We start from the raw sequence: 21,565 nt of genomic DNA, 5'->3' as shown, positions 1-21,565 counted from the left end.
ACTTCATGATTGTGTCCCACTTGATGTTGATTCTTCACAAAAAAATACAGTTTTATATCTTTATGTTTGAAGCCTGAAATGTGGCAAAAGGTCGCAAAGTTCAAGGGGGCCGAATACTTTCGCAAGGCACTGTACATACAATTTATAATCCAGCATATTATAAATACATACCCTTTAAAGAGTTGACAACATAGCTGCTACTTTCTGTTATTATCTATGCATAGCCACATTAATAACCCTACCTGCATGTACATTATTACCTCAATTACCCCGACACTGGTGCCCACACATTGACTCTGAACCGGTATCCACTGTATATAGCCCCGCTATTGTTATTTACTGCTGCTCCTTTGTTTTTCTTATCTATTACTTTTTTTGGTATTTTTCTTAAAGTAAGCATTTCACTGTAAGGTCTACTACACCGGTTGTATTCGGCGCATGTGACAAATAAAAATAGATTTGATTTAATATGGAACATAGTATACTTTTTTTTTAAAGTAAAAAAAAATAACCTTTTTACTTTTTAGTATACTTTCCTGTTTAATTTAAAAGTTACAACTATAAGATATGATGGCTAAAACACAAAGGTAATAAATCATATAACTATGACCATGGCCGGACTTGTCAAACAGCGATGACAGCGACAATCTACCCTATTTGTAAAAATTATTATGTCCCGCCCATACACCAAATTTAATTGGTCGCTATTTCTGGAGGCGCGGTTCTTACTTTTTATACTGCTTAGCCATTGGCTTACCATTCCTGCCATTCCGAATTAGTCCTTCTCGAGTTCACTCTAGTGTTGGCGAGTGGTGGGAGTAAATGAAAATGGAGGTTTTGATGTGGATTAATGATTTAGCTTGCTAGTGTCTTTATGGAGTAATTGATATCTACCCATTTCCTCGGACGGAACAATAGTGGACTTGGAGACAAAGGAAATCTCGAGATAGCATGATAGTAAGTAAACAAACAACTTTCCAGACAGCTAGTTATTTCGTCTTTTTGGAGAGCGCTTTCTGCATGCACATTTTCAGTTTGAAACCTGGCCGATTCGGCTAGAGATTATGTCGAGCTCGGAAGCATATAAATTAGCTAGATCTGCTAGCGACCTCACACAAAGTAATTTGCGAGAATAGTTAAATAGCTACAGTTTGTATGTAGCGAGCTTGTGTATAGCTGTCGACCAGACTTGCGAAGCTGTGTGAAAGGTGAAGGATCTTGCCCGCTAGCATCTAGCTAGCCAACTGACAGGCGTGAAGTTAAAGTCTAACAATTAGCAGCTAACTTAGTTCCGTCACTACGTTGGTCAGCAAGCTAGCTATCAGGTTTAACTGTCATTGGCCTGACAAGCCCAGGACAGGTAGCTTCCTTAGCCAGAAGGCTGTCAAAAAGTTTGTCCCTCAGCTCGTCTTCTGGTTAGCTAGCAAGTACCCATAGTCTAATTTCAAGCAGTATCCTTTTCAGTCAGTCAGTGGTTTAGTCTCCACATGATGTAGCTAAATGATGATGGCAAGGATGATGTTTATAGTGATGGTCTAACTACTGCTTAGGGTTTCTGCCGGTGGATATTGTGGCTGTACGCTGATCAATAGTCCTGTAGGATCGATCAGTGGTGGGCACTACATAGACATAGGTGTGGGTGTGTACCCTATACTGAGTCTTTAGCCAGTTGTCTGTGTTCGCTCTGTCAAGCATGTTTGATTAAAATCCTTTGTTTCATTATCAATGTTGCTGTTACACACACGTGTGTGTGCGCGCTCTCTCAGCCCTGCCTGTCGGGCAGGTTGAGTAATGCATTGTTCAGATTTTTGCAATAGCTGACATGTGACGCAGCTTTCCTCAGTAAAGCCCTAGAGACTGGCGAGAAACACGGCTCTAATGCAGTGGAACCTCTGTAGGATGGTGCACACACAGTCCCTCTGCTATACAGAATGATAGGACAGTTTGCCAAACAGCAGTATGAGGAGCTCTCTGTAAATATGATCAGGGCCGAGCCTATAGTTAGTTACCTGAGACAGAGGGGGATGAAGAAAGAGTGAGAGAACAGGAGTGTAGGCTGCTATAAGACGATTCCAGCCTGTCCACTTTCTCTCTCAGAACCCACAGCTATCAGACCACACACACACAGCTACTAATTAGAGTTAGGCACACTACTGCTGCTGGCAGAGAAACTACTGCGGGGGAAGGGGGGTGCAGATTCTGCAGAATCGGGTGATTGAGCGATGAGGAGAGGAAGTCTGGAGGAAGTAAGAGGTTAGGAAAGCGGGGGCATTATTTCCAAAGGAGAGGGAGATCTGCTGGGATTGTGTGTGTACTCGTGTGAGTGAGTATGAGGATGATGTAGACTATTTTCAGGACATTCCTTCACCTCATTTGGGATACAGCGCTCTTTCTTTCTCGCTCCTCTGTTTCCTCTAGGGCATGGCACAATTATATGACTGCCGTGTGTGTGTGTGTTTTACCCCGTAACACAGGAAAAAGCGGCTCGGGCAGCTTTTTCTTCTATCCTCCAAGCTCTCTAAAACAGGGTTTTCTGATTGGCCCATTCACTTCCTGGCTTTTGCTCCGGTCTGATAACATGCCAGAGCAGCCCTTGGCTTGCCCTGTCCATTTTTCACTTGTTCACTTCCTTGATTCATAAGGAATAAGACGTGTAAGAAAATATGGTGGAAAATTGCTTTGAACACGGCTAGCCCTTGCTTACACCAACCCATTGTTTTTAAGTGCGTGGGGAGGAGTGTATTCTTTGAGAGAAAGGACAGAGAATTGGGACGCATCATAGTGTGAGTAGGCCTATGTATTGGAAAGGGATGTCATAGTGAGTGAGTTGTCTAGGAGGAGTGGGTGGATGTGTCTGTTCTGTGTGTGTTGGTATACAGTCTTGTGATAAAAGATCTCCTACTGACAGCGCAGTAAGTAGTGTGTTGTGTAATAACATTGATTCAGAATAGCTTGTTCTCCAGTTAGCCAGTGTAAGAGTATGTGATTGGCTGTGCTGTCTGTTAGCTTGTTTCTGATAGGCTGTGTTTATAGGACAAGTTTGATGGTATTGGTGCTGTGATTGATAGATGGAGAAGAAACTACTACTGTGGACATAGCATCCACCTGGAGTGTGTGTGGCTGGCCTATTGATGTTAAAGGTTGTTTGTTTGGCTGCTACTCTTGTTTGGGCTTACTGTACCTCTCGGACCACACACACACAGAGAAGATTAGAAGTGTAAACTAGCAGAGGAATGTGTTGTTTAAATAGAGAGGATTATGAGGAAAGGCTGCCTGTTTTAAGCTCTGTGGTAGGAACCTAGAGGTCAGTGCGTGTGTGAGACTGTGAATGGAGTCTTTGTGATTGCAGTTATAACCGGTTGGCAGGCTCTCTGAAACAGGTTTTGTGAAACATGGAGGTGAATATTAGAATACACACACACACACGCCCACGTTCCTGTTTGGTGTTGGGCAATATTGACCAGCCGCCTCGCAACACTCCACTGTGTCTCCACCTATACTAACAAAAATAAAAACGCAAAATGCAACAATTTCAAAGATTTGTACTGAGTTACAGTTCATAATGAGGAAATCAGTCAATTTAAATAAATGTATTAAGCCCTAATCTATGGAGTTCACATGACTGGGAATATATATATATGCATCTGTTGTCATAGAAAATGGGCCTCACAATGGGCCTCAGGATTTCGTTACAGTATTTTTGTGCATTAAAGTTTCCATTGGTAAAATGCAATTGTGTTCATTGTCCTCTCAATAACCATAACTCCACGACCACCATGGGGCACTCTGTTTGTTTACAACGTTGACATCAGCAAACGGCTCGCCCACACGACGCCGTTCACATGGTCTGTGGTTGTGAGGTCGGATGGACATACTGCTAAAGTGACATTGGAGGCGGCTTATGGCAGAGAAATGAACATAAAATTATTTGACAACAGCTCTGGTGGACATTCCTCCAGTCAACATGCCAATTGCACGCTCCTTTAACTTGAGACATCTGTTCCATTGTGTTGTGACAAAACTGCACATTGTAATGATCATGCTGTTTAATCAGCCACACCTGTCAAGTGGATGGATTTATCTTGGCAATGGGGAAATGTCCCCTAACAGGGATGTAAACAAATTTGTTCACATTTGAGAGAAATAAGCTTTTTGTGTGTATGGAACATTTCTGTGATAATTTATTTCAGCTCATGAAACATGGGAGCAGCACTTTACATGCTGCTTTAGCTCGGTGATCCCCCGGTACCATGGTCAACGTTTGGTCATTATGTGTTCTAGTCTAGTAGGCCAGATCTGAGCTCATGGAAACACACTGTAGATGGATGATATTTGCATGATTCATCTAGCTCTGTTTATACCATACGAGGAGCTGTGTGTGTGCGTGACTTTGTGTGTAGTCTCGTGGAACCAGACCAATGTGTTGTGTTTGTGTGACATCATGTGAATGTAAATAATCTTAAGAAGTAGTTGAAGAAAGAATAATTCCAATCTGAGCACATGTTCCTGCATGAGAGTTGTCTCTCTCACCCCCTCTTTTTCACTCTTCCCCTCTCTTTCTCACTCTCTTCCCCTCTCTTTCTCACTCTCTTCCCCTTTCTTTCTCACTCTCTTCCCCTTTCTTTCTCACTCTCTTCCCCTTTCTTTCTCACTCTCTTCCCCTTTCTTTCTCACTCTCTTCCCCTTTCTTTCTCACTCTCTTCCCCTCTTCACTCTCTTCCCCTCTTCACTCTCTTTTTCACTCTTTTTCACTCTTCCCCTCTTTTTCACTCTTCCCCTCTCTTTTTCACTCTCTTCCCCTCTCTTTTTCACTCTCTTCCCCTCTCTTTTTCACTCTTCCCCTCTCTTTTTCACTCTCTTCCTTTCTCTTTTTCACTCTCTTCCCCTCTCTTTTTCACTCTCTTCCCCTCTTTTTCACTCTCTTCCCCTCTTTTTCACTCTCTTTCTCACTCTCTTCCCCTCTTCACTCTCTTTCTCACTCTCTTCCCCTCTTCACTCTCTTTCTCACTCTCTTCCCCTCTTCACTCTCTTCCCCTCTCTTTTTCACTCTCTTCCCCTCTCTTTCACACGGTGTGTGGACATGGTCCATCTCCTCTCCTTGCACCCACTTCTCACGACACACACACACCACACAGATGCAGTGCTGTACTTCATTGTCTTGAACAAACATATCAAATCCATGAGGGGAGGGATGGAGACATGGATGGGGGAGTGGGGGCTTAGCACTGTTTTCCTCCCTATCTCTCTCACACACACACTCTTATGTAACTGCGGGAGAGCCTGAAGTAACATTATAAGGAGAGAGCGAGGGAGAGTGCTGTTGATAGTGAGAGAGGTGTGAAACAGCAGAGATTGTGTGAAGCTGTAACTAAGGGAGAGTGAGGGAAAGAGAGATGGATTTTGTATTGTGTGTCTGTCTTAGAGTGTACTAACTACCGTCTCTCTTTGCTTCCCAGGTAGAGGTGTGTCCACAACAGCAGATGAGGGAAGATGTTGGCTATGGACCAAGGAGTGGTGGAGGAGTGGCTGTCAGAGTTTAAGGTGTGTGTCTGTCAGTCAGGTTTTCCGTTAGCCGGTAAGCTTTTACCCCCCCCCGCCCCCAAGCCCATAAATAAAAAAAATTATGCCTTTTAGCCTATTCATTGATGGAAATACCAGTCGCTGGAAATGCATTTGACCGGTCTTATCGGTCTCTTGGTTCATTTGCATAATTTTGTGGAATTAAATTGGTGCGTGTGTATTTTCGTTGGTCATTACGTGTCTTATTTATCACACGTACAGCAAACGGATACAGAGCCTGTATATGAGCGGAAAATCAGCGCCAGAGCTGCTGCTACAGCTGATCACACAGCTCGTTCGTTGTTAATGGGGTAAAGCATGCTTCTATAAGCCCAATCATTACACAACAATTGGAAAAGCCATCGCTACACAACAATTGGAAAAGCCATCGCGTCTTTAAAATAGTTTTGATGTCGACAATTAAAAAATATAAACATTTTTTTTTATTTCTCAACTGGTAATTGAAGCTTGCTTCCCATTCGCTATTCAAGTACATAGACAATGATAGGCAGGCTTTAATCCATCACACACCGCTTTACAATGAGCTGGAGGCAGTATGCATTTTGAAAACATATTCTTAATTGTTTGAAACCTGAACATTTTACATCATATTATGAGGCATGTCTTACCTTGCTTCAAAGTAGCCTAGACAAAAGTATTTTATAAAGACTTCCATATGCCATTGAAACCAGTAGCTATTGGTTTTCAAATCAATTTTCTTTCATTGTCCTTTAGCCAAACTTCCATCCTAATCATATTAGCAACCAATGCTAGTTGCATCTTTAGATCTCCCCTTTTTCGACATTTGTAAATTATATTTTCGTCTGTCATATGAAACTGCTGATGTGCGGTGTGCTTTTGACAACTGTTGTCCCGCTAATTGCATTATGCAACGAACATTTGCGCTTAGCATACTGCCTTGTCTGCATTGCTGAGCTTATACTGTGAAGAAATAATAGTTAATCAACATTTTTATGCTAAATGTTCTGATCTGTTGCATCAGCCTCTTTTTAAAGATGTTTTGGTGAAGTCTAGGCCTACTGGTTGTGTGAAGTTTGGGATCTATCGTCCTACAACTGTCCTAGAGTCTGTTTGGAATAGGCTATTTCTTTCTCGCACAGAACGACAAGCTGACCAATAGAATAGGTCAACTTTTCTACTATGGGGGGCTAGTGATTTTGTTGTTCGTTACTCGTCTTGTTGGCTGAGGAAAAGTACATCTTCAAAGTATGCATCAGAATTCGGTAAGAAGGAAGCACGCCGTTGCATCCTCGAGTTGCATGTTCTGTTAAGATGCATTACCATAATCTAAGTGTGAAGTCTGTCATTCTGAACACCGTGGGTGGTCGCCCTAGTGGGTTATGCACCCAATGAAAATGGGTCCAGAAAATTCAATTCTGCCTGTCCGCTGTCTGACGCCACATTTTCCTCACGGAAACACTGGTGTGTTTGTTTATGTGTGTTAGGGGAGTGCCAGTATCACTGTCTCCTCATCAGTGTTCACTGTATCTCTGTCTGTCAGAACACACACACACACACACTCAACGTAGATGTGTGGGCTTAGTTATTTCAAGGTTGCCCCGGGTACAGAGTGTTGATCTGTGTGATTGTGTACAGACCCTTCCTGACAGTGCAGTGTCCAGCTACGCAGCGTCTCTGAAGGAGAAAGGCTCCCTGGTCCCAGCGCTCTACAAAGTCATCAGGGAGAACTACAGTGATGTATGTACTACACACACGCACATACAACGTTAATGCATACACTGATACAATCCGTTTCCACTAGCATTGCTACATTCTGCAAAAATGCTCACCAGGAGCTTCTGGACTTTGCTAAATATCCAGCTAATGAAACATTAACAACCTAGATATTTAACAGAACTAAGCTAAAATGTCAAAGTGAACTCTCCCTCAAACCCTCTCCTCTATATCTATCTTCTAGTTGTTGGAGCCAGTGTGTCACCAGTTGTTTGAGTTCTATCGTAGCGGAGAGCCACGGCTGCAGCGGTTTGTTCTCCAGTTCCTCCCTGAGCTGCTCTGGTCCCTCCTCCTGGCTCCGTCTGCAGCCAGGGACCCACATACCTCCGGCTGTATAGAGGCCCTGCTACTGGGGATATATAATCTGGTGAGATACACACACCCACATTCTAACACACACTTTCAGGAGGGTGTTGGGGGGTTAGAAATTAGAGCTTGCTCGCTCTCACTCTCGTTCTCGCTGTCTGTCTCAGAATAGCAGAGTAGGTCAGCTGTCATTCAGCATCCTGTCACAGCTATTACTCATCCTGACATTACCAGCTCTGACATCGCCTAACAGGCCTTTACACACAGACACACACACAGATACACACACAGACAGACACCACTGAGACACTGCTTCGCTTTAAGGTGTACTCTTTAAAATAGCTTTTATTTCCCTCGCCCACACACTGACATTCTCTCTCTCTCTCTTTCTCTCTGTAGGAGATTGTAGATAAGGACGGACAGAGTAAAGTCCTTTCTTTCACTGTCCCCTCCCTCTCCAAACCCTCAGTCTACCACGAGGTAAGTACACCTTTCAAGTCAGTCTTTCTCTATGAACATGGTATATGGATGGGGTTGGCTAACTATTAAATCCTCCCTAGATGAGAGTGACCATCTTTAAATAACTTTTTATAGATCAAGTTAGTAATATGAATAAACCCTTCCCCCAGCCCTCCACCATTGGCTCCCTGGCGTTGACGGAAGGGGCTCTAGCTAATCATGGGCTGCGTAGAGTGGTGTACAGCGGGCCTCACCTACAGAGAGAAACCTTCACGGCTCAGAACAGGTCAGACAGAGTTATGGTTGAATTGGAGCTGGGCTGCAGTGTGATGTATTTGTTTTATGGCAATTTGGCTGAAGTGCTTAAGATCTTGGTTTGTGTTAACGTTGCTGTGTGTGTGTGTAGGTTCGAGGTGCTGACCTTCCTGCTGCTGTGTTACAATGCAGCTCTCAGCTACATGACCTCCTCATCTCTGCAGTCCCTCTGCCAGCTCAGCTCCAGGTAACACACACACTCACACACACGCTCCCCTGCCAGCATCCGCTTATTTGATCCTCTTAAAGACTTTAGCGGAGAACTGGGCCAAGATACTACCACTTTCCCTGAGAGCCTAGGACACACACACACACACACACACAAGGTCTCTGTCTGAGGAGTTGTTAATCTGCTGGCAGTGGTTGAGCATTAGTGTGATGAACACTGAGCTAAAGAGAGAAAGAGAGGTGATCAGCTCACTGCAGTTCTACTCTTTGCCTTAGAGCAGGTATTCCAAAACTGGGGTACGTTTAATGCCATCGGGGGTACGGCAAATAAAAATGTGATTCACATTTGGTTGAGTTTTTTAATTTTTTGTCACCCGAGTAGCCTCGTTTCACTGACAACAATAAAATGAAACTATCTAGTGTTCAGCAAAATAACAACACAAAGTCAAATACAGGTAGCCTAATAATTAACATCTAATCACACTAACCGTTACTCTCTTGCGGGAAATCCACTAACGGTCCGTATGTAGCCAAACGCAGCTGCTGCTCATGTTGGTATCTGTACTGATGGCACAAAAGCCATGACAGGGAGACATAGTGGAGTGGTTACGCAAGCAGTTGCTCCCGACATCACTTGGGTACACTGCAGCATCCACCGAGAGGCTCTTGGGTACACTGCAGCATCCACCGAGAGGCTCTTGGGTACACTGCAGCATCCACCGAGAGGCTCTTGGGTACACTGCAGCATCCACCGAGAGGCTCTTGGGTACACTGCAGCATCCACCGAGAGGCTCTTGGGTACACTGCAGCATCCACTGAGCGACTCTTACTGCCAAGGGAATGACTGACAGCTTGAAAGACATTTTGGACACTACAGTGAAAATGGTTAACTTTGTTAAAGCAAGGCTCCTGAACTCTTGTTTATTTTCTGCATTATGCAATGATATGGGCAGCGACCATGTAACGCTTTTACAACATACAGAAGAAGTGCGCTGGTTATCAAGGGGCAAAGTATTGACACGTTTTTTTGAATTGAGAAACGATCTTAAAGTTTACTTTACTGTCCATAATTTTCACTTGTCTGACTGTTTGCATGATGACGAGTTTCTCACACGACTGGCCAATCTGGGTGATGTTTTTTCTTGCCTGAATGATCTGAATCTAGGATTACAGTGATTCTTCTCAACTATATGTAATGTGAGGGACCAAATTGAGGCTATGATTAAGAAGTTGGAGCTATTTTCTGTCTGCATTAACAAGGACAACACACAGGTCTTTCCATCATTGTATGATTTTTTGTGTGCAAATGAACTCAAGCTTACGGACAATGTCAAATGTGATATAGCGAATGTCCTGATTGAGATGGGTCCACAATTACATAGGTACTTTCCCAAAACGGACAAAACGAACATGAACGTTATCCCTTTCATGCCCTGCCTCCAGTCCACTTACCGATATCTGAACAAGAGAGCCTCATTGAAATTGCAACAAGCGGTTCTGTGAAAATTGAATTTAATCAGAAGTCACTGTCAGATTTTTGGATAGGGCTGCACTTAGAGTTTCTTGCCTTGGCAAATGATTAAGACACTGATGCTATTTGCAAACACGTACCTATGTGAGAGTGGATTCTCGGCCCTCACTAGCATTAAAACTAAATGCAGGCACAGACTGTGTGTGGACAATGATTTAAGACTGAGACTCTCTCCAATGCAACCCAACATTGCAGAGTTATGTGAATCCTTTCAAGCACACCTTTCTCATTCACCTGTGGTGAGTTATTCACAATTTTTGATGAACAAATAAGGTTTTATCTGTAAGATGGCTACATAAAGAGCAATTATTGTATTATTTTTTTGTGCCCTGGTCCTATAAGAGCTCTGTCACTTCCCATGAGGCGGCTTGTGACAACTCATACTCATTCTTATGTTTAATAAATGTATTGTGTAGTGTGTGGCAGGCTTACAATGATGGCAAAAAAACATGAGAGTTACACTGACCCTGGTGCTAGAGAGGGTATGCAGCTAGAGGTTGAATGTTTGAAGGGGTACGGGACTATAAAACGTTTGAACCACTGATCTAGAGGAATCCGGCTGTTAGAAGAAACACAACAGTATATTATGGATGGCATGGATTTTTCAAATCATCCTGGTCTTTTATGAAGAAACTCTCGAAGCTTGTAATTTGTGTTCTGGTTGGTGTCTGTGTTCTCTGTACTGTGATTGGTTGAATTACGGTATTCTCTGCTCTTTGATTGGTCTACAGGGTGTGTATCTGTGGTTACCCGCGGCAACAGCTAAGGAGGTATAAAGGCATCAGCTCTCGTCTGACCGTCACCTCTGAGTTCCTGGTCCAACTCATCACTGGGATACATTACGCACTGTGAGAACACACACTATCTCTAACCTCTAACCATGAAACCAGCCTCCTTCACTCACGCTGCCAAACATACCCTCGTAAAACTGGCTATCCTACCTATCCTTGACTTCGGCGATGTAATTTACAAAATAGCCTCCAACACTCTACTCAGCAAACTGGATGCAGTCTATCACAGTGCCATCCGTTTTTGTCACCAAAGCTCCATATACTACCCATCACTGCGACCTGTATGCTCTCATTGGCTGGCCCTCGCTACATATTTGTCTCCAGACCCACTGGCTCCAGGTCATATATAAGTGTTTGCTAGGTAAAGCCCCGCCTTATCTCGGCTCACTGGTCACCATAACAACACCCACCCGTAGCAGTCGCTCCAGCAGGTATATTTCACTGGTCATCCCCAAAGCCAACACCCCCTTTGGATGCCTTTCCTTCCAGTTCTCTGCTGCCAATGACTGGAACGAATTGCAAAAATCACTGAAGCTGGAGACTTATACAGTGGGACAGTGGGGCAAAAAAGTATTTAGTCAGCCAGCAATTGTGCAAGTTCTCCCACTTAAAAAGATGAGAGGCCTGTAACTTTCACCATAGGTACACTTCAACTATGACAGACAAAATGAGAAAGAAAAATCCAGAAAATCCCATTGTAGGATTTGTAATGAATTTATTTGCAAATTATGGTGGAAAATAAGTATTTGGTCAATAACAAAAGTTTATCTCAATACTTTGTTATATACCCGTTGTTTGCAATGACAGAGGTCAAACGTTTTCTGTAAGGCTTCACAAGGTTTTCACACACTGTTGCTGGTATTTTGGCCCATTCCTCCGTGCAGATCTCCTCTAGAGCAGTGATGTTTTGAGGCTGTTGCTGGGCAACACGGACTTTCAACTTCCTCCAAAGATATTCTATGGGGTTGAGATCTGGAGACTGGCTAGGCCACTCCAGGACCTTGAAATGCTTCTTACGAAGCCACTCATTCGTTGCCCGGGCGGTGTGTTTGGGATCATTGTCATGCTGAAAGACCCAGCCACATTTCATCTTCAATGCCCTTGCTGATGGAAGGAGGTTTTCACTCAATCTCACGATACATGGCCCCATTCATTCTTTCCTTTACACGAATCAGTCGTCCTGGTCCCTTTGCAGAAAAACATTCCCAAAGCATGATGTTTCCACCCCCATGCTTCACAGTAGATATGGTGTTCTTTGGATGCAACTCAGCATTCTTTGTTCTCCATGATGAGTTGAGTTTTTGCCAAAAAGTTATATTTTGGTTTCATCTGAACATATGACATTCTCCCAATCTTCTTCTGGATCATCCAAATGCTCTCTAACAAACAGACGGGCCTGGACATGTACTGGCTTAAGCAGGGGGACACGTCTGGCACTGCAGGATTTGAGTCCCTGGCGGCGTAGTGTGTTACTGATGGTAGGCTTTGTTACTTTGGTCCCAGCTCTCTGCAGGTCATTCACTAGGTCCCCCCGTGTGGTTCTGGGATTTTTGCTCACCGTTCTTGTGATCATTTTGACCCACGGGGTGAGATCTTGCGTGGAGCCCCAGATCGAGGGAGATTATCAGTGGTCTTGTATGTCTTCCATTTCCTAATAATTGCTCCCACAGTTGATTTCTTCAAACCAAGCTGCTTACCTATTGCAGATTCAGTCTTCCCAGCCTGGTGCAGGTCTACAATTTTGTTTCTGGTGTCCTTTGACAGCTCTTTGGTCTTGGCCATAGTGGAGTTTGGAGTGTGACTGTTTGAGGTTGTGGACAGGTGTCTTTTATACTGATAACAAGTTCAAACAGGTGCCATTAATACAGGTAACGAGTGGAGGACAGAGGAGCCTCTTAAAGAAGTTGCAGGTCTGTGAGAGCCAGAAATGTTGCTTGTTTGTAGGTGACCAAATACTTATTTTCCACCATAATTTGCAAATAAATTCATTAAAAATCCTACAATGTGATTTTCTGGATTTTTTTTCTAATTTTGTCTGTCATAGTTGAAGTGTACCTATGATGACAATTACAGGCCTCATCTTTTTAAGTGGGAGAACTTGCACAATTGGTGGCAGACTAAATACTTTTTTGCCCCACTGTATCTCCCTCACCAACTTTAAGCATCGGCTGTCCGAGCAGCTCACTGCAGCTGTACACAGCCCATCTGTAAATAGCCCCTCCAACCAACTACCTACCTCATCCCATATTTGTTTTTATTGACTTTTTTGCTCTTTTACACCAGTATTTCTACTTGCACATCCTCATCTGCACATCTATCACTCCAGTGTTAATTTGCTAAATTGTAATTACTTGTAATTACTTTTTATTGCCTTACCTCCTTACTTCATTTGCACACACTGTATGTATATAGACTTTTTCTATTGTATTATTGACTGTATGTTTGTTTATTCCGTGTGTGTAACTCTGTTGTTTGTGACACACTGGTTTGCTTTATCTTGGCCAGGTCGCAGTTGTAAATGAGAACTTGTTCGCAACATGCCTACCTGGTTAAATAAATAAAAAACCCTACCCTGTGAACGAGAGGGTTGATTAGTTTGTGTGTTTCAGGTGTAATGGGGAGATGGACCTGGGTTCCAAGGCGCTGGATGATGTTCTGTACCGAGCTCAGCTAGAACTGTACCCTGAAGCTCTACTGGTGGGTGACATCACACACAAACACACACACAGGTGTGTGCCAGGATACCGACCTCTCCCATGTCATGTCACCAGAGGGTGTGTGTGTGTGGTGCCTGTAATCCCACAGTGTTAAAAACATTGAGATGTTAATCTGTAATCCTGAAGGCTGCTTCATCAAACCTCAGGCAGCGGTTCTTCAACAGTACAGTAGACACACACACACAGAGCATCCTGTGGTTGTTGTCAGTACTTAACATTGTGTGTGTTATTTAGGTGGGTAATGCCATCAAGTCGTCCCAACAGTGTGCTGCGCTGAAGTCTGGCGCTAGTAAAGAAGGAGCTCGCAGCATTCAGGTGGAGATCACTCCTACTTCCTCTAGGTACGTATGTACTCTATCTACACAGTATATTTCCTCTAGGTATGTGCAGTGCCTTCAGAAAGTATTCATACCCCTTGAGTTGTTCCACATTTGTTGTTACAGCCTGCCTTCAAAATGGATTCAATTGTTTATTTTTCTCACGCATCTACACACAATATCACATAATGAAAAAGTTTTATTTTTGGGGGGTGAAAGTGAAATACAGATATCTAGTTTATACTGAAATTACAATATTTTACTGGGTTACAGTTCATATAAGGAATTCAGTAAGTTGGAATAAATTAATTAGGACCGACTCCATGCATTACACATGACTGGGAATACAGATATGCATCTGTTGGTCACAGATGCATAACAAATAAATGGGCCTCAGGATCTTGTCACGGTATCTCTGTGCGTTAAAATTGCCATCAATAAAATGCAAATGTGTTTGTTGCCCATAGCTTATACCGTAATTCCACCCCCACCATGGGGCACTCTGTTTGACATCAGCAAACCACTCACCCACACGACGCCGTACACGCAGTCTGTGGTTGGGAGGCTAGTTGGACGTACTACAAAACATTATGTTCTCAGGCAACAGCTCTGGTGGGCATTCCTGCAGTCTAATTGCATGGACTGCAGGAATTGTTCCCAGCACAAGGTGCTGTAATGATCATGCTGTTTAATCAACTTCTTGACATACCACACCAGTCAGGTGGATTCATTCTTTTGGCAAAGGGAAAATGCTCACTAACAGGGATGTAAAACAAATGTTATTTTTATTTCAGCTCATAAGACATGGGACCAACACTTGTTGTGTTTTTATATTTTTGTTCAGTGTACGTAAGTATTCACACCTCTGAGTCAATCATTTGTAGAAACACCTTTTGGCAGCGATTTACAGCTGTGAGTCTTTCTGGGTAAGTCTCTAAGAGCGTTCCACACCTGGGTTGTGCAACATTTGTCCATAATTCTTTAAGCTCTATCAAATTGGTTGTTGATCATTGCTAGACAGCCATTTTCTGGTCTTGCCATAGATTTTTAAAGTAGATTTAAGTCAAAACTGTAAATCGGCCATTGTGTGTCGGTCAGAGAGACTTTTTTTCCCTTCTATTTAATCCATTTTAAATTCCGACTAACACAACAATGTGGAATAAGTCAAGGGATGTGAATACTTTCTGAAGGTTCTGTATGTGTATATAATAAATATATCTTCACCTTTATTTAACCAGGTAGGCTAGTTGAGAACAAGTTCTCATTTACAACTGCGACCTGGTCAAGATAAAGCAAAGCAGTGCGACACAAACAACAGAGTTAGACATGGAATAAACAAACATACAGTCAATAGTCTATATAGAGTGTGTGCAAATGAGGTAGGATAAGGGAGGTAAAGGCAATAAATAGGCCATAGTCGCGAAATAATTATATTGCAGCAATTAAACACTGGGAGTGATAGACGTGCAGAAGATGAGTATGCATGTAGAGATACTGGGGTGCAAAGGAGATAAATAAAATACAGTATACACAGTATCCATTTTGATCTATAGTCATAGGTTCATAGATTGATTGTTATTTTTTTAGTGGAAAATTGTCTTTTGTATTTTCATGTTTTTTGATGGATGATTTTGATAAACTGCATTTTATATTGATTTTCCTGTTTACCTCTTTTGAACTACTAATAATTGAATGTGAATTCCCTCCTGTAGGATTTCACGGAATGCGGTCACGTCACTCTCTATCAGAGGACACCGCTGGAAACGACATGGTAAGGCTCTGACGGATGGACGGTTTAGAAACTCTAACCTAGAGTCAGTAGGGTATCTGGCCTGTTATCTGGAGCTAGTTGTGATTATAGACATTAGGCTGTCTGTCTGCAATAAGAGGTTCTCAGTTCCAGACCTTTCCCACTCACCCATCTCTACTGACTACTCTCTGCCGGAGTTCAGCATGCCATGGGTTCTCCGCATCAGGACGTTTTATTCAGCTTCTTGTCATTCACTACAGCTCTGCTCATCTGTCTTCTCTAGACATTATCACTGTCTGTACATGTTACCTAGACACATTATTACATTTAACGTTTACACATGATCACTGCCTCGTCTGTTTTAATAGTTTACTGTATGCATTACTGTATGCATTATTCATGCATGTACAGTTGAAGTCAGAAGTTTACATACACCTTACATACACCAAATACATTTAAACTCAGTTTTTCACAATTCCTGACATTTAATCCTAGTAAATATTCCCTGTCTTAGGTCAGTTAGGATCACCACTTTATTTTAAGAATGTGAAATGTCAGAATAATAGGAGAGTGATTTATTTCAGCTTGTATTTCTTTCATCACATTCCCAGTGGGTCAGAAGTTTACATACACTCAATTAGTATTTGGTAGCATTGCCTTTTAAATTGTTTAACTTGGGTCAAACGTTTCGGGTGGCCTTCCACAAGCTTCCCACAATAATTTGGATGAATTTTGGCCCATTCCTCCTGACAGAGCTGGTGTAACTGAGTCAGGTTTGTAGGCCTCCTTGCTCGCACACGGTTTTTCAGTTCTGCCCACCCATTTTCTATAGGATTGAGGTTAGGGTGTTGCGATGGCCACTCCAATACCTTGACTTGGTTGTCCTTAAGCCATTTTGTCACAACTTTGGAAGTCGCTTGGGGTCATTGTCCATTTCTAAGACCCATTTGTGACCAAGCTTTAGCTTCCTGACTGATGTCTTGACATATTGCTTCAATATATCCACAAAAGGTTCCTACCTCATGATGCCATCTATATTGTGAAGTGCACCATTTTCTCCTGCAGCAAAGCACCCCCACAGCATGATGCTTCCACCCCCGTGCTTCAAGGTTGGGATGGTGTTCTTCAGCTTGCAAGCGTTCCCCTTTTTCCTCAACATAACGATGGTCATTATGGCCAAACAGTTCTATTTTTGTTTCATCAGACCAGAGGACATTTCTCCAAAAAGTACGATCTTTGTCCCCATGTGCAGTTGCGAACCGTAGTCTGGCTTTTTTTGGCGGTTTTGGAGCAGTAGCTTCTTCCTTGCAGAGCAGCCTTTCAGGTTATGTCGATATAGGACTCGTTTTACTGTGGATATAGATACTTTGTACCTGTTTCCTCCAGGTCCTTTGCTGTCCTTTGCTGTTGTTCACAAGGTCCTTTGCTGTTGTTCTGGGATTGATTTGCACTTTTCGCACCAAAGTACATCTCTAGGTGACAGAACGCATCTCCTTCCTGAGGGGTATGATGGCTGCGTGGTCCCATGGTGTTTATACTTGCGTACTATTGTTTGTACAGATGAACGTGGTACCTACAGGTGTTTGGAAATTGCTCCCAAGGATGAACCAGACTTGTGGAGGTCTACAATTGTTTTTCTGTGGGATTGGCTGATTTCTTTAGATTTTCCCATGATGTCAAGCAAAGAGGCACTGAGTTTGAAGGTAGGCCTTGAAATACATCCACAGGTACACCTCCAATTGACTCAAATTATGTCAATTAGCCTATCAGAAGCTTCTAAAGCCATGACATAATTTTCTGGAATTTTCCAAGCTGTTTAAAGGCACAGTCAACTTAGTGTATGTAAACTTCTGACCCACTGGAATTGTGACACAGTGAAATAATCTGTCTGTAAACAATTGTTGGAAAATGTATCATGCTCAAAGTCCTGACCGTCTTGCCGAAACTATAGTTTGTTAACAAGAAATTAGTGGAGTGGTTGAAAAATGAGTTTTAATGACGCCAACCTAAGTGTATGTCAACTTCCGACTTCAACTGTACATTGTCACTGTCTGCATGTGCAGTGTCACTATATTCTGTATACTGTGTGATCATCATGATTTTGTCTAGGATTTTTTTTTCTCCATCACATTTATTTTACTGTCTGTGTGTGTCTCTTATCTGTGTCTTCGTGTGTGTGTGTTTTATATCTGTTTCCATCTCCATGACCCCAGAGTCCCAGGAGGTCAGTGTAGATGGTGACCCGGCGACCCCTGGAGGTCAAGGGTCATCCATCCCAGAGATCAGTGTGACGATGCCCAACGGAGACTCTCTACGACCCCGCGACCCCCGACCTTTAACCCAGTCCGAGCCTGAGCCGCTGGGGTCAGCCTCAGAGGTCAGCCCCACCCACGACCCCAGTCCTAGGGGTCAGGAGGTCAGGAGGCAGAAGTCTGTGAGGCGATTGGTGGACGAGAGTTCTGGGCCCTCCTCTGCTGGAAGGGCCCAGTACTAAGACCCTCCCCATCCCCGGGGTAACCTAAGTAACAGTGTGTGGAGGCGTGATCTTCTCTAAGCATGACGGTTGATTGGTTGGCTGACTAACTTTCGCCGCACTGCGTTGCCTCCTGACATGTTCTCCGATTTACTCAGTTTGAGAGATCCCTTCCTCCTCATCACTCATTCCATCCATTTTCTCTCTCTCTGTGTGTGTGTGTGTGTGTGTGTGTGGCGGGGGGGTGGAGGTATTTTGGTCTCTAAAACGCCTAGCTCCAACACATCCCTGGGTTGCCGGGGGAGACAGACTGCTTTCTCCTGATTGGTTAGTTGCAGCAGCTGAGGACAATAGGCAGCTCTGGATTGGTCATTAGTCTCTTCCCCAGTATTTATTTTGTTTTAATTTCAGTATGTATATCAGTTCAGTGTGTCTGAAGAACCTGCCTATCTGTCTGTCTGCTGGTATAAGATTGTAGATTGCAGTCAGATGTGAGTTGTTAGTCGTGTGTTTTGTGTGTGTGTGTGTGTGTGGTTGGTTGGTATGTGTTGCTTTCTACAACTCCTGCTGCCCAGACCTCTGCCTGTTGCTGTTCTCAGATAAGTTATCAAGTATCAACAGTTAGTAGTTAACTAATCATAGCACCACTAACTGTAGTACAGCTGAATGGCAACCATGTAAATAGGTGTCTTTACTCACTACCAAGGTCAGCACCAGCCCACTGTCCTGTAGCCTGCTCTACTATTCTGTCTGTCATTTAACGATAACTAACCCCTCTCTCTATCTCTTTAGACGCAGTGGATTTGGGTTCCCCGGATGAGTTGATGGATATCTCTGAAGTGGACGAAGGGGTGTGGCCTACAGGAGGGGCTGGCCCGGACTCACTGACTCCACCTACCATCACTATCAGCAACAGCGTTACCCCTGGGGTGGGAGGGGCCAAGACAGGAAGCAGGAAGTGGCATCTAGGCGGATGGTCGCATAAGGAGAAGGAGGCTTGTCCTCCAGGGGGGCAGACCCTGGGCGAGAACCTGGATCTGTCAATCAAACGTCTGACGCTGACGTCCAGCCAATCGGTGCCCAAGGGGCCGAGCCATAGCGCACTGAGCAGCCTATCGCGTACAGCCAGCGCTGTGTTCTCACGCTCCTTTGAGGGAAACAACACCGGAGGAAACCGTGGCAACCCCGAGGCTGGCCGCTATTCGTGCAGTGGCAGCCTGCAGGAGGAGGAGTTAGGCTATCTAAGCCCCACCCCCAACCACAACCAGCGCTCGCCCAGCATCAGCGTGCACTTTAGGAGTGACCTGTGAACCCTGACCTCTAACTCTTGAGCTCTCACCCCCATCTCAATCCTCTAACCCCATGCCCCTGTACCTGTGACCTGTATTACCAGCCTGCCAGAAGGACTGGAACACATTCCCTCTTCTCCCCCTCCTTTCCTCACCATCCCCCTTTATTTCCTATACATACCATTCTTCATCTCCTTCTCTTCTTCTTCAGTAGGACAGCTGCCCCCTCTAAAAACTGGCTTCTCTCCTACCGTTCCTCTCTCTAAAGCGAGAGCCTTGTGTGAGAGCAGGGAGCCTGTGTCCATCCCTCCGCCCTGGAACTACAGAACCACCAGACAGATCTGCAGACTGTTTTCTGAGAGTGTTTGGAAATTGAGTATTTAAGACTCTTGTTTGTCCTGTTTGGCTTTCTGTACATCCCTCCCGACCACGCCCCCATCACCGGGCAAGTACGGTGTTTGTGAGCTTGTGTGTGTGGGAGCTTGCATGTGAGTGTGAATGCAATAAAGTGTTGGCGACTGTTTTTAGAATAAAGGTTGCTGATTGCTGCAATGAACAAGGTGTGATACTCCCAAAAATAAAATGAAAATAAATATAGTCTCTAGTGAAACTTTTTTTTTTCTTTTTTTTCTCAGATGCCCTCTCTTTCCCCTCTCCTTACTCATCATGCACTAGGCCCTAGTGACTAGGGTTTGATCTAACCCTAACACAATGTGACCTCCACACTCCCATTGCCATAGCAAATATCTATTCATCCAGTCTGAATAATTCTGCATTCCACAAAAATGATTAAATGACAGACCACAAATGATAGAAACCAAAAATAATCATTAGTCTTTCATGTTCACATGTGAAGAGTATTGATTGATGTCATCCTACTAGAAGCAATATTTATCTCTCTGTGGTTATTTTCTCCCAGGTCTGATCAACAAACAAGCTGATTGGGGTCATTTATGTTTCTCATCAATAAATTGATTGGGGATGGGTTTGTTAAGATTGTATGATAATGTATAAACTGTATGATGTAAAATGTGGAATTTTCCTATGACTGAGAGTCTTGGGTTTTTAAATGTAGATGCAACAATATATCAAAAGCAGTGGGGCGCCTACCTGCTTACGGTATTGATATGCATAAGCAGGAAGTCACCCTGTTGTCAATGCTGATGTCATATTGCTGCGTCTACCTTTAACTGTGGTGTTCTATGTACGGCAGACAGTGGTTAGAAATGTGGTATTTTCCTACGAGAGGGAGGGAGGGAGGGAGGGAGAGCCAGTTGTTGTTTGAGCTGTATTGAATCTCCTCAGTGTTAAAGAACAAGAAGAATCCAACCCAAACCTGCACGATACGTGCCTGACTCCCAAACCACACCACCACCAAACCGAACACACCCCTAGGTCTAGGAGTAGTGGTTATAGGGGCTAGGGAACATTGGTATGCTTATACAAGCTAGGGAATAGGTTTATAGGAGTTGGTTTGGGATTAGGCCTGTAAACTGTCCTCTCCTCCAATCCCTTTCTACTCTGAAGTATCAGTACAGTAATGTTGTGTTTGGTTGATCTTTATTGAGTGATTGGTTGATTTAACTTATTATATATTTTTTATGTTAACATGAACTTGACTGTGTTTGTCTGTTCTCTGGTTCATCATCACCTGCTTTATAACATAATGGAAATTGAGGATACAGACGAAGAACACGCTCCCTTTGAGGAGAGGCGCACTGGCTGAACATTTTAAGTCAACGATTGCACGACAGTCACACTCCATTTGGTGGCAATGAAGTTCACTGTGGTGCAGAGGGAGAGAAGAGTGTCGGGTGTAGGTCATGTACTACTGGACATCTGAATGCAGAATAACGTCTGCCCTACTGGAACCTTTGTTCTAGAACCAGTGTTCTGTCAGTCTCAGTGTTCTAGATCTGTTTTTATATTCATACGGTGGAACAATAACAATCATGTTTCTGTATTCTGTTGCTTTATGGAATGTCATGAATCTGTACATATTGTTGTTGGACTTCAGTTGTTGGTTTGGCCTTTCTGTCTGAAGATAACGCTCTGCTAGAGCTACTCTGAGAATAAAATTGTTCTATATTTCACTATATGCCTGACCCTGTTCTTCATCATACACACATTTATTT

At 43.5% G+C, this 21,565-nt stretch overlaps 1 protein-coding gene across 11 annotated transcripts; it reads left to right on the top strand.

Moving 5' to 3' along the window:
• The first annotated feature begins 750 nt into the window (after window positions 1-750).
• Window positions 751-21,526, top strand: hycc1 (hyccin PI4KA lipid kinase complex subunit 1). Of its 11 annotated transcripts, none has more exons than XM_090209042.1 (13): window positions 751-957; window positions 5,457-5,541; window positions 7,177-7,278; window positions 7,499-7,681; window positions 8,020-8,100; window positions 8,250-8,365; window positions 8,486-8,581; window positions 10,825-10,941; window positions 13,494-13,581; window positions 13,836-13,942; window positions 15,631-15,689; window positions 17,882-18,045; window positions 18,934-21,526. In XM_090209042.1, exons 2-13 carry the CDS (start codon window positions 5,491-5,493, stop codon window positions 18,964-18,966), a joined length of 1,197 nt encoding a protein of 398 aa, XP_090065168.1. In that variant the 5' UTR covers window positions 751-957; window positions 5,457-5,490; the 3' UTR covers window positions 18,967-21,526. The 11 variants fall into 11 exon arrangements, with proteins under 11 accessions (XP_090065168.1, XP_036809150.1, XP_090065163.1 ...); XM_036953255.2 differs by having other exon boundaries at window positions 17,882-18,181; XM_090209037.1 differs by having other exon boundaries at window positions 17,882-18,190.
• Window positions 21,527-21,565: the final 39 nt, after the last annotated feature.

This window comes from Oncorhynchus mykiss, chromosome 18, assembly GCF_057628025.1.
Source record: "Oncorhynchus mykiss isolate SJ-2025 chromosome 18, ASM5762802v1, whole genome shotgun sequence".
NCBI lineage: Eukaryota > Metazoa > Chordata > Actinopteri > Salmoniformes > Salmonidae > Oncorhynchus > Oncorhynchus mykiss.
The sequence above is the reverse complement of the archived record's forward strand: the minus strand, read 5'-3'. Positions and strand labels throughout refer to the sequence as shown.